At 35.6% G+C, this 17,289-nt stretch overlaps 1 protein-coding gene across 11 annotated transcripts in view; it reads left to right on the top strand.

Annotated features, from left to right (window-relative positions):
- DMD (dystrophin) overlaps window positions 1–17,289 on the top strand; it is a 2,262,230-nt gene that overhangs the window by 1,484,517 nt on the left and 760,424 nt on the right. For all 11 annotated transcript variants that reach the window (XM_023633802.2, XM_070257261.1, XM_070257256.1 and 8 more), the window contains one exon: window positions 6,250–6,425. In XM_023633802.2, the coding sequence (XP_023489570.2) occupies window positions 6,250–6,425 (176 nt within the window). The remainder of the gene's footprint in view (window positions 1–6,249; window positions 6,426–17,289) is intronic.

Here is a 17,289-nt window from a genome sequence, read left to right as displayed (position 1 = left end):
CTTGCCGCCTTCAGTTTCAGATCCCCAAGGGCAGAGATTTAACATACATACTTTTTTTTTTCCTTTGGAATCTCTGCTTGAAATTGAGGAATACATGTTTTTGGGTTTTTTTGCCCAATTTCTTGGGAAAGAAAGAAAAAAAGCCTGAGATAACCTTAGAAAGCATGTAGTACTTTAAGCACTTTATGATGAATCCATTTGGTACCCACGTTAATAGCAGCAATAATAGCAAATGTATATATCACTGATGTGGATGAGATAAACACATCCAAAGGAAATTTCATTGTAATTTGATATTAGGTAAATGTCCCATTAAAATAAATCGCTACTGTACATAATTTTCCTTTAGTTCATTGGCAGGATGTTTGCTTTGGAAAGAAGCAGTCTAATTCTAGTTTTAGGAGGAATTCTCATTATTCTTTTATAGCAACTCTTATCAGAAGCAGATGGGGAATTGTACCAATGAGCATATGTACTAGTAAACCACACAAGAAAAAGAGGGTATTAGAGGAAATCTTATAAGACCACCCTGCCACCTCCAATTCCTATAACAAACCAACAAAAACATGCATATGGTTTCCGCATTATTATCAGTGGGACACAACAAATGTTTTCTGAAATACAAATAAAATGAGACCAGGAGAAAGAATAGGCTAAAAAAGTGCATTTTGGTTTTGATTGATCATTTGTGAAAGCTGTTCCTCTTTGATTTGGTTTAGTTTGCACATTACTAATGAAAGATCTGTAGGTCCTTAGATGAAAGTTGAATCTGAGATACAGTTCAAATTTGGAGGCATATTTTATGGTCAAAAGAAGAAAAAATTCCTTCAGTATTACTTAATCCTCAGCTGTAAAGTCTAATACAGACATGAATACTACCAATGAATGACACTACATAGAAACGCTTTATGAATACCTATATAGAGGAGGGGCACCTCGCTCTCCTTGGGCGCTTAAACGACCCAGCAGAAGAGGGAACATTTAAGCCAAGCGTTATAGATGAGTAATGAGTTTGACTTGCAAAACTTAGCAGGACAGTCAAGGAAGTAGAAAGCCATTCAGTTTCACTGGGGATTGGAGCTAAATTGAAAGTGGGGAGCATCAGGAGAGCGGGCTGAAAAGGCAGAGGGGAGAAGAAGCTGTAGCGGGCCTTTGGACCCCCCTGTTAGGCTAATGTTTGGGCTTTCTCTTATAGTTAATAGTTAATCTACCTGGCATCATTCTTGATCTCCTCATTCCGGGGTCTTGACCTTGGCTTTGATTCTTGCCTCCTACAACTTTCATTTTTTTACTCAAAAATTGCCGTTTCTCTAAGTCATTTTCACTTTTTTCAGTCCTTCCTGTGTTTCATGTACTATTTTTCCACTCTTGCCTCTTTCTCCCTCTTTTGAACTCCTGGCTTTCCCAAATTTCAGCCACCTTTCAATCATTCTCGCTATCCTCATGAGGTGCCCTCACAGGATCACTAGGTCTTCCACCAGGACGGAATCACCTAGTCCACGAATGGGCTAAGCTGAATGTGTCCTGTTCCTCAGCCTGCTGTATGCCTTGGGTATTTGTCCATTCATATTGCTTCCTAACAAAAATTCATCATCTGATAAAAGTTGAAAGATACTTTCTGAAGCGTATTAAAACCTCTGAAGACAGTGGTGACTATATAGTCTAAGAATTAACATGAGAGACAAACTTGTTTAATTTAATCTTTGAGAAAAGGACTGGAAACTATTTTCAGACTTTTACTTGAATTCTAGGGACCGACAAAGAAACAATTGGAATGATCTTAAGCAGGACAGAAAGAGTAAAGTGATAGGTAAAAGATAATGCATCATATTTTTATGAAATTGCACCATAAAATTCCATCTGGCAGTTTCACATGTCTCTATTGGGTTTATATTATTATATATTTTCACTTGACCAATGAGTAAACTGAGTCAATGATTAAACTGTCTCAAATCCTTAACAAAGTTACAAGTAAATCACAGAACTGGATTCTTGACACATCTACTTGTTCATAGAAGGTTTGTTTTTCTCTCTTCTGTTCCCCTCAGTCTTTATCTCTTCTCCCAATCACTTTTTTCCAAATCAGCCTAATTAGTGATATTTTGCCAGTTCTTTATTTCCTACATAGCTTATCCAATTTGTCATTGTACAATTTCCCATAACTGCTTCTTAACTTATTCTTTTTCATTTGTCACATTTTATTTTCCACTTACTGTTTTCATGGAGTTTTGGAAAGTTTTGCAAGTACACATTTTTAATTCATGCAATGATTTCATATAAAATGTACTTGTTCTTTTTCTCGTATTCTTCCCTCTATAAAAATGTTGCAGTTCCTTCCTTGCCTTAATTCCTCTTCCCATCAGTTTGACCAGACTTGAAGGACTTAGATATAAGTGTCATTTTCTATAATTTAGGAACATTTCTCAATTTAAAATCATACAAGAGGTTAAGAATAATGCAGTAACTAAAACATTCCCCTCCTGCTCGCTTGCCGCCTCCACGTCTCTCTTGACTACCCTTGCTTTAATAGTGTATCTGTTTTGTACACCTTTGTCCCCTTACCCCCAGAGATTCTGATTCACTTGGCTTATGGTGGAATTCTGGCTTTTTTATTTTGAAAAAGCTCCCTAGGGAGAGTCTGATATGCCATCCTTACTAAGAATGATGCTTTAATATGGGAATCAAAACACAATAAGCTTTCTATGATGAATAATCCAATAGATTTAATTATGATTTTCTTTGTATCCAAAACTAAGACTCAAGGTTAGTTGCCAGAGAAATAGATAAGGATGCCTATGACAACAGAACATTAATGTGATATCAGAGCTTGAAAATTTTACTAGTAGTGAATAATTTAGTACTTAAAATATTTAGAAGCTATAGAATTAAAATGAATTTGTTTTTCACTAAGTGAATAAAGTTGATTGAGGTTTTACATTTAATTTTGTAAATCAAATTTTGTCTTCTTTGAGCTCAGAAGCTAACTGTAAAACACCATGTACCAATTTTTGCTTCCTATTTTGAGCCATTATTTTGCTGTCTTATGCTTTATTACTGAAAATTCTTCATGGGTAGATCCTACATAGTAAATACTTCTTGGGATTCCAAATCTTCTCACACAAATGCAGTAGACTGTTTAACGAGCTCTTCTTTCACAAAATTAAAAAATTTGAAGGCCCTGATTTAGGACTCTATAAAAATCAGATTTAGATTTAACAATTTTAAATTATTGCTTCATTCTTAACTATTCAATTCTGTCTCTTATCTGGGAAATAGAAATAATAAAACCCTTGTTGATTCTACAATTGGGTTGCGCACATCACTGCAGCCAGCAGCCATGAGGTAGAAGGGCCAAGATCAAGAAAAACAAAGCAAAGGGGCTGAGACAGAAATTCTGAAGCAGCTTTAGTTTATAGCATTATAAACCAGCAACAAGAATTCCTTGATGACTTAACAAAGATTTACAAGACATTTACTCTATCATCTTACTACTCAATGCATTGTCCCTGGACCAGCCGTAGCAGCATCCTCTTGAAGCTTGTCCCGTCCACAGCCCTACTGAATCAGAATCGGCAGTTTAGCAAGATCTCTGGGAGATTCTTATGCATGTTAAACTTTGAGATGCACTGCTATAGCACACATCTAATAGGTGCTCCATGCATTTTTAAAAAGTATTGCTAATAGCTGTGGGTATTGGATAACATTGGGGATACAAATTAGAGTCATAATCTTTCTCCTCTAACTGCTTCCCTGACTTCTGTATTTTAGACAAAGATTTCCCCATTTCGGTAGTCGTTCGTGATTGCATGATCCAGCTAGTTCCCAAACCTGTTGTTCTGCCTTAACAGTTCACGTCACCTCTAGTCTTTCCTTTCTGATGCATTGTCAAAACTCTACTTTTAGCCCCAATACCTATCTCCCAGACTCCTGCCCTAGCTGTTTTACCTGTGTCCTTGCCTTACATTAGCCTAAACTCTGCCTGAGAATTATCCAGAAGTATAGCTCTAGCTCTGACACTCCTGTACTTAAAACTCAAGTCATTTTCTGTTGCTTTCCAATGAATTGCAAACTCTTTAGTAAAAAGCAAAGTCCTCTCTGCCCAGGGCCAGTGTACACCCAGGATGGCACCTCTCCCTAAACTCCCACTCTCCTACAGTGACCTAGAGCTCAAAAGGATCCTCCTGATCACATCATGGAAATTGCCATAGGCCTTGCCTTCTGCCATCCCCTCAGCCCCCTGACCCTCCATGTGCCTGCGGCCTACCCATTCTTTAAATTCCAAATTCTCCCCAAAGGTCTCTCTTGTTTATCCTTCCACTAGTGGAGATCACCCCTCTTCTGATCTATCATATTTTGAGCACCTTGCTTTCTCTATTCTACTGTATGCAGCATAATAAATTATCCTTTGCAACTGTGTCTAGTCTCCTCAAGAGATTATACACTGCCTAAAACCTAGAAAATTGTACTTAGTTCTTTGAATACTCTAGGAGGCCCAATAATAAGTGTTAATACTGATGATACCAAGGCAATGAGGAGACTGAACTCCTCGCCTCCTCGCTTCCTCCACTTCCTTTATTTATAGATTCAGGCATTCACTCAACAGCTACTTACTGAAGCCTCTCATGCACTAGATATTAATACTAAGCATTAGGGACAAAATATGAATAGGACACTGTCTTTGACCTTAAGGAATTTGTGGTATAATAGCAATATAGACACAGTTTGTTATGAATGGGTGTACCAGTTACTAAGCAGTGACTGTCACAAGTAACACTGATCTGACTGGGTAGTAAAGAGTGAGATGTAAGTAATGGAGCAAAATCAACTAGTTGCAAGGAAATATCACATGTTTATTAGAGCACATCTCATGCACATTTAAGAGAATAGTATGGTCGGGAAAGCTTATGAATATTCAATAACTGTGCATAGTTTTATAGTCATTGTGAAGTACTGTGACCATGGAATAATGGCCTTGTTATCATTTTTGCTGCTTTATTGAATCTTTTAACTGCTTAAGTTATACTACCAAAAATTCTAGTATCCAAAATAATATGTGAAATTAGTTTAAAAAAAAATAGGAGTTTATGTGGAATGAGAGTCTAAAGGACGTTTGACCCAGTCTCAGAAGACATGCATTCATTCATTTATTTGGCAAGCATGTACTGGGGTTTACTATGTACTTGGTATTGGGTCAGTGAATAGGGGAATATGAGAATATTAGATAATTAGAATCATATCTATCAGGAAAGTGTTCCGCATACTGACTTTATCCCATCAGTATGTAAGGATTTGTAAGTACTTTAGATATAATACAGTAGCTATCTTAAGTTCTCATATTATTTCATTGTCTAAACTTCAGATTTAGTAATGGGTTATTTTAATTGCCTTAAGAATTGTAGATTATCTTTTTTAAAAAAACAGTGCCATTTTTATTTAATAGTAAAAAATATTTTTGTTTTTATGCATATTTGGTTGTAATAGTCTCTTTTTTTGATGGAACTATTTTTCTGACACTCTGCTCTTAAAATTTCATTCAGGATAAAAAGTAGAAGTATTTAAGCTTGACACCATCAATGACTCATAAAAATGTTCTGATGGCTATAGATTATTTTTAAATTTATTGCTGCACCTTAGGGATTTCTTGATAGGCTGCCTCTGAAAGCAATTAATTCTCAGTTTTATGTGGTTTTATAATGCAAAATACATTGATGGAAACAGAATTTGAAATAAATTCCCTTCTAATATAGTAATGAATTTTTCTTTAAATATCTCTAGAGGTTTTTTTTTTTTAAATACTGTGGCTAAACTGCGTTTGTTCTTTTTCACCTCTCATATCGACAGTCACTAAGAAGTCCAAATACTTTTTTCAGGTTTTAAATTTTACAACACTTCATAGACTATTAAACATGGAACATCCTTGTGGGTACAAGAAATCGGATTTGCTCTTGAGAAGGTTTCCGACTAATTGATTTGTAGGACATTATAACATCCCCTAGCTGACAAGCTTTACAAATATAAAAACTGGAGCTGAACTGAGAGGACGCTTTTTTACCGACACATAAAAGGTGTCTTTCTATCTTAGATCCTTTGGATATAGGCATGTCAGTTTCATAGAGAAACTTTCGCATGGAGCTTTTGTATTTCTTTCTCTCCCAGTAGAACTGCATGTGGTAGCACATTGTTTAATCTTTCCTCAAATAAAAGGACATGGGGCTTCATTTTCGTTTTGCCTTTTTTGATATCTTACAGGAACTCCAGGATGGCATTGGGCAGCGGCAAACTGTTGTCAGAGTATTGAATGCAACTGGGGAAGAAATAATTCAACAGTCCTCAAAAACAGATGCCAGTATTCTACAAGAAAAATTGGGAAGCCTGAATCTGCGGTGGCAGGAGGTCTGCAAACAGCTGGCAGAAAGAAAAAAGAGGTAGAGTGACAGATAAAATAGGAATTCTAAAATTTTAGCAGAGCTGTTTAGCTGTCCTTAAGAAGAGATTTTTGTTGAAGACCGTAACCAGGGTGGAAGCACTAACATTAAGGAGACCATCAACAGTTAATCAATAGCAACAATGAACTTTCTCTTTCTCGTATAGTAAACCATGTAGCTTATGCTAGTTAAATAGGCAGTGTTTTCTATTTTAAATTTTCAAGTTTGTTTTAAAAATCACACAATTGTTTAAATATGAATGTCTTCAGTTTATTCCAACTTGAACAAGCTGAGTCTCAATTACTTTTTAAAGAAGATGAGAAAAGGTAATTAGAAATGATGATTTTGTAAGAAAGACTACTCTTTGGCTAGATTTTTTAACAGCTGCAAATGTGACTATGATGCTGAAAAAACATGGTAGTAATATTTACCTTTTAGTTCTGATACATTTGTTAGTACATTCTTGAAGAGGAAGTTGGGCCAAAAATGTTCATCTCTTAAGGGGAAAACAAAACCTCAAAAAGGTTATTGTTGAATTCAATCATCATTTAACTTTCTCTTGGAATGTATTGAAAGCACAGAAAGGCAAATGTATGCGGCTGCAGTTGGAAGGCATGGATATTTTTGTAAATGGGATTTTGTATTATGCTTCCAGTTGTTGATGCTAATGTTTCCTGTTTCGTAAGGGACAACTTGGCCTTTATTTACCAAAGGATACTATTGTTATGAACAATGAAAACTCAGTTCTGTTGCCAAGTTCTTGCCCCCTACCTATCATCTACGTGATAGGTGGGTTTTAATATTCAGAAAGCTAGAACAACTCATTGCTGAACGTCTTTGGTAAGGGTGTATTAGTAAGGTTTTGGAATTATGTCCCTTGTCTTTGCCTACCTCTTCTTGCCACCTTGCTCATGTTGTGTTATTCAGAAAGTAGATACAATTCACATTCCTGTACAAAATGGATGCACTAGTTGACCTACACATACACACACAAATGTTGCTCAAGTTAAAAAATAAGAGCATCCCATAAAAACATTTTTATTTTAAATCTTAGTTTAGAAAATATTGTAATTTATATAGGTAACATAACTTTAACTTTGTAGTTCAAGTGCTTTCTTAGGAAAGTCATAACTTTTTTCTTAAATTGAAATCCTTGTAATAAAAACACAACTAGCCCGTATTTTAAATAACTGATAAGTTTACACTATGAACAGATTTAAACCTGTATGTCATTTCTGAACTATACTCAATCTAGTCAAAAGTAAGATGTTAAGAAATGAGAAGATTAAGGAAAATTGAATAGCATGCCATAAAAATAAATATCTTGAATTCATAAGGTGGTTTAAGTTGATTGGAGGATTATTTTTTATTATATATACAGTATTGTTTCTTATATTTAAATATCTTACTTGTATATTTGAATAGAGCACATTAATATTTTTTCTGATAATTCTTTTTCACCTGGATTCTTAAACTCTTGTTATTTCTTATTGACTTCTACGTGCAAATTAGAACTTCTAAATAAAGATGGGCAATATGCCTATTTCACCAAATAAGCTCTAAAATTTTAGATCCTTCTAAGATTATAAGAAAGTGCAATATGCTGACTCTGTTGTGAAATATCAGAAAAATTGTAGGTTAATTACAGCTAGGGATTTGGCTGTAATTGGTTAGAAAAATTTCTCCCATTTAAACATTTTGACCTACATTAAATATTGCACTTTTGTGCTTTAAAAAGTCAAAATCAGCTTCCCTCAGGGTTTTTTTTAACTCAGCTTTTAAAGTTGTCTACTTGCTGCTACATTTCAAAAATAAATGTTAGCATATTTAAATTTCCACTGAGTTCAGTTTTGCGGCACACTTCCTCAGAATTTTTCTGTCATTTGAATTTTATGTAATGAAAAAAATAAATAAAAGATAAGTGCCGTTTCTACCAATACAGTTGCAGCTATTTCCAAACATCCAGTAGCAAATAAAGTAAAAATGTATAAAATAATATTTTATAAAGAATATGTTAACCCAACAATTGTGGGAGGGCTGTAATCCTGAAATTATTAGAAATCAATGACATGCTTTCAGTGCAACTCAAGCGAAAGTCAGGGGGAAATAGAAGTTATTTATTGCACAGGTGAAAAATAAGATGACTACTTAAGTTGACAACATTGTTCTTAGTTTGCAGTAGCTTTAAATACAGCTGTTGGAAATATTTAATGTTTCTTACTCCACATACACATGTGAAATAAAGCACATAATTTAGGCAAAAAAGTCTACAAGCTACTTGGAGCCTTATAGCTACATAATTTTAAAAGTTTCTCTTTGAAAATGCAAGACAGCAGAAATATGAGAAGAAAGTTCTCAGAAAAATTCAAATTGCACTGGACATCCATTAAGGTTAGTCTATACTGGAAGTGAATGAAGTATAAAATATAGTCAATTCGCTGTGCAGTTTAAGATAGAAAACTCACTGTTGCCTCAATTATGTAGCAGAAGAACTGGATAGCATCTATAGGTTTAAGCATGATAGTCATGAGCGTAATGATGGTTTAGCCACCAAAATGGTCTTTATAAAGGAGGAAGATGCGAATGAAAGCCTCTCAACCATAAAGGGAAGTTACAAGTTAAAATAAAGCAAGCCTGTGTATGTTCATATCTCATCAGAGTTGTTACAGATTTCTCATAATATCGTTCATGTTTATCACGACTTCAAAACTGCAGTGGTTACTAGATCTGCCACAAGATCTTATTAATGTGTTAATAATAAACAAGCACATGTATTCCTATATCGCAAATTTGTTTTTCTAATAGTTTTATAACTGCATTTCAATACAATTGGCTTCCTTTGAAGTTCTATGTATTTTATATTCTGGACTTAAAAACATCATTCTGAGAAGGAATCCCAGGGTTCACCAGATTGGCAAGGAGGTCCATGGCGTAAAAAATGATTTTAATTATTTCTAACCAGCTGTTTGTTTATCTGCCCAGACCTCATTCTCATGTGCTGTGGTTTTAGTCCTCTCAACGGTGTGGTCAGTGTCCTCATACACTCGTTTCTTCCCCGGAGTGTTTCAGGAGATGTACCAGGCAAGAGAATGTGGGTAGGCAGGCGTTTTAACAGTGGATGCTTGACAACGTAAGAAAAGGCCTTTTACTTAGAATAATATCAGTTGACAAAAGATTGAATGGAAGAGGGAAGCAAGGTGATGGGAAGTAGAATCTCTAAATTGAGGAATCTCTGAATCATAACCCATAGCAATAAAAAATGATCTCAAGAGATTATCTTTCCTCTTCCCTTTAGACAATGTGATGTTGCTTCTCTCATTTCACTGATAAGGCAATTATTGTACTAACATATAGTGAAGAATAACGTTTTTAATTTAAATGGTACCTGATTAAAAATATTGGTTGAAATTATTCTTTTCCTAACTTTTTTTTAGTGAAGAATTTCAAACATGTAGAAAAGTTGAAAAAAGTACCATAATGGATACCCATATACCCTTCTCTCCTCCTAAATTCCTAGATTCTAAGTTAAAATTCTGCCATATATGCTTTTTCTTTCTCCCTCTCTCTACTTCCCCCATATCTGCCTTTCTCTAACAGGGAATAATACACGGACACACACACAAACTTTTTTGTTGTTTTAACATTTGCAAATAAATTATAAACACCCTTATACTTCACCCCTAAATGCTTCAGCATGCATCTCCTTAGCATAATGGCACGCCATAGGTAACTATGCTTACTTATCATATTCAAGAAAATTAAAAATAGTACCATATTATTATTTAACATCCAGCCCATATCCAAATTTCCTCAGTGGTTCAAAAACTCTTTTATATCATTTTGAGTTTTTTTGTACCAACTTCCCATCATGTTTCATGCATTGCATCTGATATTGTAAAGGAGGAAAAGAAAATTTTTTCCCTATCCTCTTAGGTTTAGTGTCTGGAGCCTGCAGGTTAAACTGACAAAAGACACATTAATAGGAGAAAATGCATACAAATTTTATTTGTATTAATATTTTTATGTGGCACTAGGGGCTTCATAGAAAAGAAGTGAAAACCCCAAAGAAGTGGTAGATCTAAGAGCTTGTATACCATTTTAACAAAGAGCAATAAATTGTAGGACATGGCACTGCTTGGTAAAAGCCATGCTTGTGGTAGGCGTCCCGTGTATAAAATAGAGGAAGATGGGCATGGATGTTAGCTCAGGGCCAATCTTCCTCAGCAAAAAGAGGAGGATTGGCAGTAGTTAGCCCAGGGCTAATCTTCCTCAAAAAAAAAAAAAAAGTGCAGTAGAACATCCTCAAAAAAAAAATCTCCCCTTTCTAGATTTGTCTTTTTTCCTTCAAGATGTCATTCAACTCATTCTCTATTCTCTGTATTTCTTGAAAAGTGGAAGCTGAGTGTAGATAAGACTTGAAAAGATGTATGTCAAATGTTTGGGGCAAGAATACTTCATATAAGATGCTGTGTACTTTTAATCACATCAGGAGATGAATAACATGAGGTAGTCCCACTCTAAATGCTGCTAAGTTTGATTAGTCAATTAAGGTGGTGACCATCAAATCTTGAATTATAAAGCAACATTGGTTTTCTTTGAAATTAGTAAATCATCTAATGGCTTTAATATCCATTGATGATCCTTCACTAACTCAATTATTACATTGGAGTTGCAAAATGGTGATTTTCCTAGTTCTGACATGATCCCACGTTTCTTCCATTAAAAATAAGAAAAAAATTTATATTCTCTCTTTGATGTCGATATGAACTTATGGATCCTTATTTATTCAATATTCTATAATGGATTACAGTTATTATTCTTGTTGATATTCACCTTTACCAAAACTGGCCAGTGGGAGCTCATTCAAGCTTCCTGCTGAAATGTCCCAGGCTCACCTTATACTTTCCCTGCCCCAGGTTTGGAATCAACCATTTCTCCAATGGCCTCTGGTTTCTTTTAGTGGGAAATAGTATATAGAAACTGGGCAGTAAACCCTTCTGAAAGGAATACTGGCACCTTTCTGGCAAGCAGTCCTAGGGGAGAAAATATTTTCATATTACTTTCACAAGGGCACAAAACTCCTTTTCAGAATACATCAAAGTTCAGAGTAAGGCTAGGCATATTAAAAAGCGCTTATTGTGTAAGACTTCATGTAACTGGTAATTTATTTATTTCACTGCCTCTACTTCTGAATTTTTAAACCAAAGTTTACCTGTATATAATCTATGCTAGTTTGCCAAGCAAATTAATGGTGTAAATAAGCTAATGGGAGACATTCCTAAATGTACTTAAGGGAAGAAATTGTTTTTTAAAGACCTTAGCTCATTGTTTGCATGCAAATGGATGCTGTTAATTAGAAATGAGCCTTCTCTAATTCATTAAAGTAGGCCTAGGAGGACCTCTTCTTGAAAATCTCCATTAGCAATTCATATTACTGTATGCACTGTTTGTAAGACAACTGTTTTCTCTTAAGTCTTCTTTAATATTGGCTTCTCCCTAATTCAGACTCCCCTAACGAAATAGCCTTCAGTATAGCACCTTATTTCCTCCAAAGTGCAAATCAAAAATTGTAATATGACTCAAAAGTCTCTTCACAGTGTGTGCCATTTTTTAAATATACTCAGCATATCCGTGTAAACCAGTGCTAAAAGCCTTCTCACACATTCACACTCTGCCCCCAGGATCTCTCCAACCCTAATTCCAGGCTGCTTGCTCTATGCTTGAACATCCCTGGTTTCTCGTCACCAGTTTTGACCCTGACTCCCTCTTCATTCAGCCGAGAGTTTGTAAAGTGAGTACCCACAGGCTGAACCCAGCTTGGAAAGCATGCAGTGTTTTCACATAGGCACTGTTTTGAAATATTGCCAACATTTAAAAATGGAGGGGCTTCATATTTTTTTTAAAAAATACAGATTTCTGTCTCCTTTTCAAAACTTAGATCTGGCTACTGGGCTCTCAGTTCCACATTCTCTCAAGGTACCATCAGATGAACTGAGTAACAGATGTTTCAGACTCTTGCTACTCAAAGTGTGGTCTCTGGACCAGCGCGCAGACATCACCTGGGGGTGGCTAAGAAATGAGGAATCTAGTAAATCATAGTCAGCATTTTAACAAGATTGCCAGGTGATTCATGTGCACATTAAAGTTTGAGAAGCGCTGGTTTGGGCAAGCAAGCTTGCTTTTCAGTTTGCCACACCTGTCCCACCTCATTCATTTATATTAATTGCTTTCCCATTGACATTTGACTTTATAATACTTCGCATAGACTCTTGTGTAATGATGATAGTGATGGTGACTGTACTTAATATTGCCAGGCGCACTTCCAAGTGCTTTACATAGCTCATATAATCTTCATAACAGCTCTATTCTCATTTCCATTTTTACAGAAGGGCAATTGGAGCACAGACTGCTGAAGGTCTTTGCCTAAGATCACATAACGAGCAAGCATCTGAACCAAGATGTAAACCCAAACAAGTCTGATTTTAGCATCCTTACTTTAGATCTAATGTTGTATTACTTGTATTAGCTTTGACCTTTAGTATTCTCTAGAATATACTTCCACTTTCTGCCCACTAACGTCTCACCAAGCCCATCCCCTTAGTTGGCCATGCTTAGTAGCAATGGAATAGGACATAGAATCTGTTCTGACCTCTCTCTCCAACCATGTCATCCATCGTTTCTGCTATTTCAGCTTGCGTCTCAAGCGTAAAATGACCTGAAGTTTTCTGTCCCTCAGCTTTTGCAAAAACCATTTACTTTGGGGGGTTGAATTGCCTTCTCACTTATTTTTTCTCAAAATGCTACCCATCTCCCAAAACCCGACTTAAATCTATTTCCTCAATGAATGTTACCTGCTCTTCTTAAGCAGAAGTAGTTTGTTCTCTTAAGTTTTCCTTGCTCCTTTTTATAACACATAATGTTTTATATATCTATCATGTATCATATGTTCTATTTTCCCCAGCAAGATTAAAAGCTTCATGAGGGCAAGGCAATATCTTATTCTCATTTCTATAACCCATAGTACTTAGCAGAAAATCTGTTACATTGTAGATGACAAAAAATATTTTCTTAATTTAAATAGTAAGAATTTTTATTCACATTAAACTAGGCATTTAGCTCTTTACACTTGACATTGTTACATAGGTTAAAAATAGATCAACAGAGCCAGAACTATTTTTTAAATGTTTTTTAATAGTATCACATTTCCATGAATACATTTTTAGTTTGGAAATTGGACTTGATCAATTCTAATTGTAAAAAATGGAAGAACGTGGGTTAATAATTCATATTTTAGGTGTTTTCAAGAATTTAATACTCTTAAGAGACAAACGACTTCAATTTCCTTAGATATTTACACCAAAAAGAAGCTCTTGGATTCAAACATTTTGTATATTTGCTTACCTCAGTCTTACTGTATCACAACTAACAAATTCTAGGTAAATTAAATAGGAAGTAGCCTTGAAATTAGGTATTTTATTCTCATCCAACCTACAACCACGAGATGTTCTCGATACAATTCATATCACCAAAGAGCTATTTTTAGATTGATGAGAGAGGATCATACAGATATTATTACCCACAGGTGTCTATGAAAACCTGGTCTCTTCCCATCTGTTGTCTGATGACTCTTGAAAAGCTTTCAAGGACATTCATAATTCTTCATCAAAAGACTATGAAAAATTAGCTTCATAGTTAATCTTTTTATGTCATATTTTATTCTTTGAAACTTGGCAAGTTCTAGTGAAATTGACTAACTGGAGCCAAACATGCTGTCACATTGGCTCGTACTGACAGTATCACTCTCTATAGATACAGAAGCGAATGCATTTTATTCACGGCCTTCCATGAACTTTTATAGGGCTGCGGAAGTAGGAGTTAGAGTTTGTTAGGGAGAGTGATCTCTGGGGTAGGCCTTGAAGGATGGCAGGAATCAAATGAGGAATAAATGGACATGCCAGAGAGAAAAAGTGACATGAGAAAAATCAATAAAAACAAGAAAGAGGGGGCTGCGTTGAAGGACTACATGCAGTTCAGTATAGAGAATGTCTCCTGTATCTCCATTTAATTTACTCATCTAATTATCCTAAGCTCTTCATTCTATATGTAAAACCACCTGCCCAGTTCCTATTCCAGACTGAATGCTGGATATTAGTAACCTACAGATGTTTTTGAAAATTTTTCAAGTAGCCTCCTTGGAACCAGGTACCTTGCCTCCCATCATTTGAGAGTATGGTTTCCAAGAGTCAACCATGTGTTGTTCCCAACCTGTTTATGCAAGTTATTCTTGTTTTTGTAAGTTTCTTATTCAATTAAATATTACATAAACGAATATAATAGGCATGCACAGAGAAAGAGAATTGTGGTTTCTATAAAAACTAAATGGAATGCTTTGAAAGACTTGATAAAGGTGATTAGCAAAAAGAAAATGCTGTTTGATTAGATTTAGATAAGGCAACTATTTAAGACTGGGGGTAGACGTGGAAACCACAGAAATCTGAAAGGATTTTGCATTTAGATTCTTTCTAATATCTCTAAATCTTACTCTACATTAAGGAAACCAGAACTAAAAATCATAGATGATGAAATGTAGGAATGTTTTTGCAAGAAAGAATATGCTCAACTTCAGTCAGTGAACTATTACTCTAGGAAGAGTCTTATACCCCATACCAAATGAGTGATGAATTAATGACCACTTATATGTTCTAAGAGAAAATAAAATGTTTAAATATTTATAAATAACTTTATATAATCCCTCCAATTTAACAATATCTTCCCCAAAACTACCTATCTACTCATCCTATTCAAGTTTAATAAGAGAATTTCTCTTGTATGTCTAAAGGACAAAGAACGGTGTGGTGATAAATAGAGCAGTCAAGATGGACCAGGTCATGGAAGATTTTATATCTTAAAAAACTTTTTTCTCGAGCGGGATAGAAGGGCAGTGGAAGATTTTTAGATACATTAGATTTGGAACCACATAGACCCTCTGATAGTTGAGCTCAGGATGAAATGAAGAGAGTGAGACTGGCAGCAGGGTGACTTGAGTTAAGTAGTTTTGTAGTATTTCAGGTTAGGGATGATGAGTATCTCAGCAGAATAAAACTTGCAAAGATGTGACAGATTCAAGATACTCAATAGATGAAAGTAAAATAACTTGGTAATTGATTAGATGAGATGGTGGGGGGATGAAAGGACGATTCTAGGATGACCCCTTCCCCAGATTTCTGGCTTGTGGAACTGACTTAATGGAGTGCTGTTAGCTGGGGTAGGAAATACAAGGGGGAGTACACAGATGGATAGACGAAAGCAAATCAGACACACAGAGATCAGCTTGGCATGTGATAGGTTTGAGGAGCCTGTGGGACATCTAAAACGAGATGGTCAGAAACATGCATGTGGATGTGTAAGTCTGAACATCAGGAGGAAGACAAGGCTGAAGACACCGAGCCATTTTTTTTCTCTATGGAGAGGTGGTAGCAATCCTCAGTTAACTAACTGCTTCTTAATGACATCCTTTTCTCACATCATTTATTTACTAGCTGATAAACAAAATAGAGTTCCCAGAGTAGATAGGAACCAATAAGCACTGTCGTGGAGAAGGGGTTTGGGTGTCAGGAAGCCACTATGGTAGATGAGTGCCAGTGGTGACTAAAGAACTGAGGTCATATATGCGATCTCCGTGGGGCCACAGACTACCACCCTTAACTAGCACAAATCAGAAGAGTTGTTAAACAAAATACTGGGGAAAGGTCAGAAGAAGATGTCAATCACAACCCACAGGAAAATAAGCCCAAAGTTTCCATCCTACTGATTGCACATCAGAAATGTCCCCCATATATGTTTGGGATACCCTGGTAAGAGGATGTCTACAACATATTTAAAGCACGGATACAGTGCATCCATCCATCAATGAAATGCAAATGGTCAGTACAGAGGTAGCTAGAGAGCCTGTAACATGAGAAATAAGCACAAAGCAAAGCACGCCCCAGTAAGACTCCTCAATTGGGGTCCTGTAAATGCACTCTCCCTTTGAGATTATTGCTGTCTAAAATCTATCTGTTGTCATCCATGTTACTCAACAGTGGCTACACCTGGACCCTGTCATTTTCTTGAAACGGGCCAAATGGTATTTTGCATTCTTTTCATTATCCTTGTTGCTGAGGGAACTTGAATCGTCTACCTTCAAAGCCTGTCCTATGAGACATATTTCATATTACAAGCAGTCATTTCCAATGTGTTTCTTATGTTAGAATTACAAACCATCATACTACTAAAAAGCAACACAATATCCACAGGTCAATAGACCATCTTTGTGCACAAAGGAAAAGCCAAAGTCCTAAGATAAAAATTTGCTGATCAGTTTATTGATTCCTTTCCTGGGTTTAACGTAATTGAAGTATGCCTTAGGTGTGTGTGCTAGTCTATTCTCATGTTCCCTTTAACAAATCTCTTCTGTTTTACTAATTCTGGATTGTCAGAGTTTGGCCATTAATATAAATCTAAAATTATCATAATATGATTCTTCCCCACATAGGTTAATTTGGATTGAATTTTTTTCTCTTTTTCTCTACTATGATAAATATGTTTTTAAAAAACCTTTCTAAAATGGAAAACACCATACATGTGTGAGCTGCTAATCTAATGATTTTTTTACCTACTATTATAATGGTGAATGTATAACTATCTATCTCCTTCTCATTTTTAGCAGAAGGCCTTATCTCTTGTTTCACAGGAACCTTGCCCCAATTAATTATTCTCTCTCCCCTGAATGCACACAAGCATAAGTGTGTCTTCACCCTTTCTCTACTGGCTTCCTACCCTTGACCAAGTAAATGTTTTTAGCTCCTGAATTAAAAAATAAATT

The sequence above is a fragment of the Equus caballus genome, chromosome X (genome assembly GCF_041296265.1).
Source record: "Equus caballus isolate H_3958 breed thoroughbred chromosome X, TB-T2T, whole genome shotgun sequence".
Taxonomy (NCBI): domain Eukaryota; kingdom Metazoa; phylum Chordata; class Mammalia; order Perissodactyla; family Equidae; genus Equus; species Equus caballus.
The sequence above is the reverse complement of the archived record's forward strand: the minus strand, read 5'-3'. Positions and strand labels throughout refer to the sequence as shown.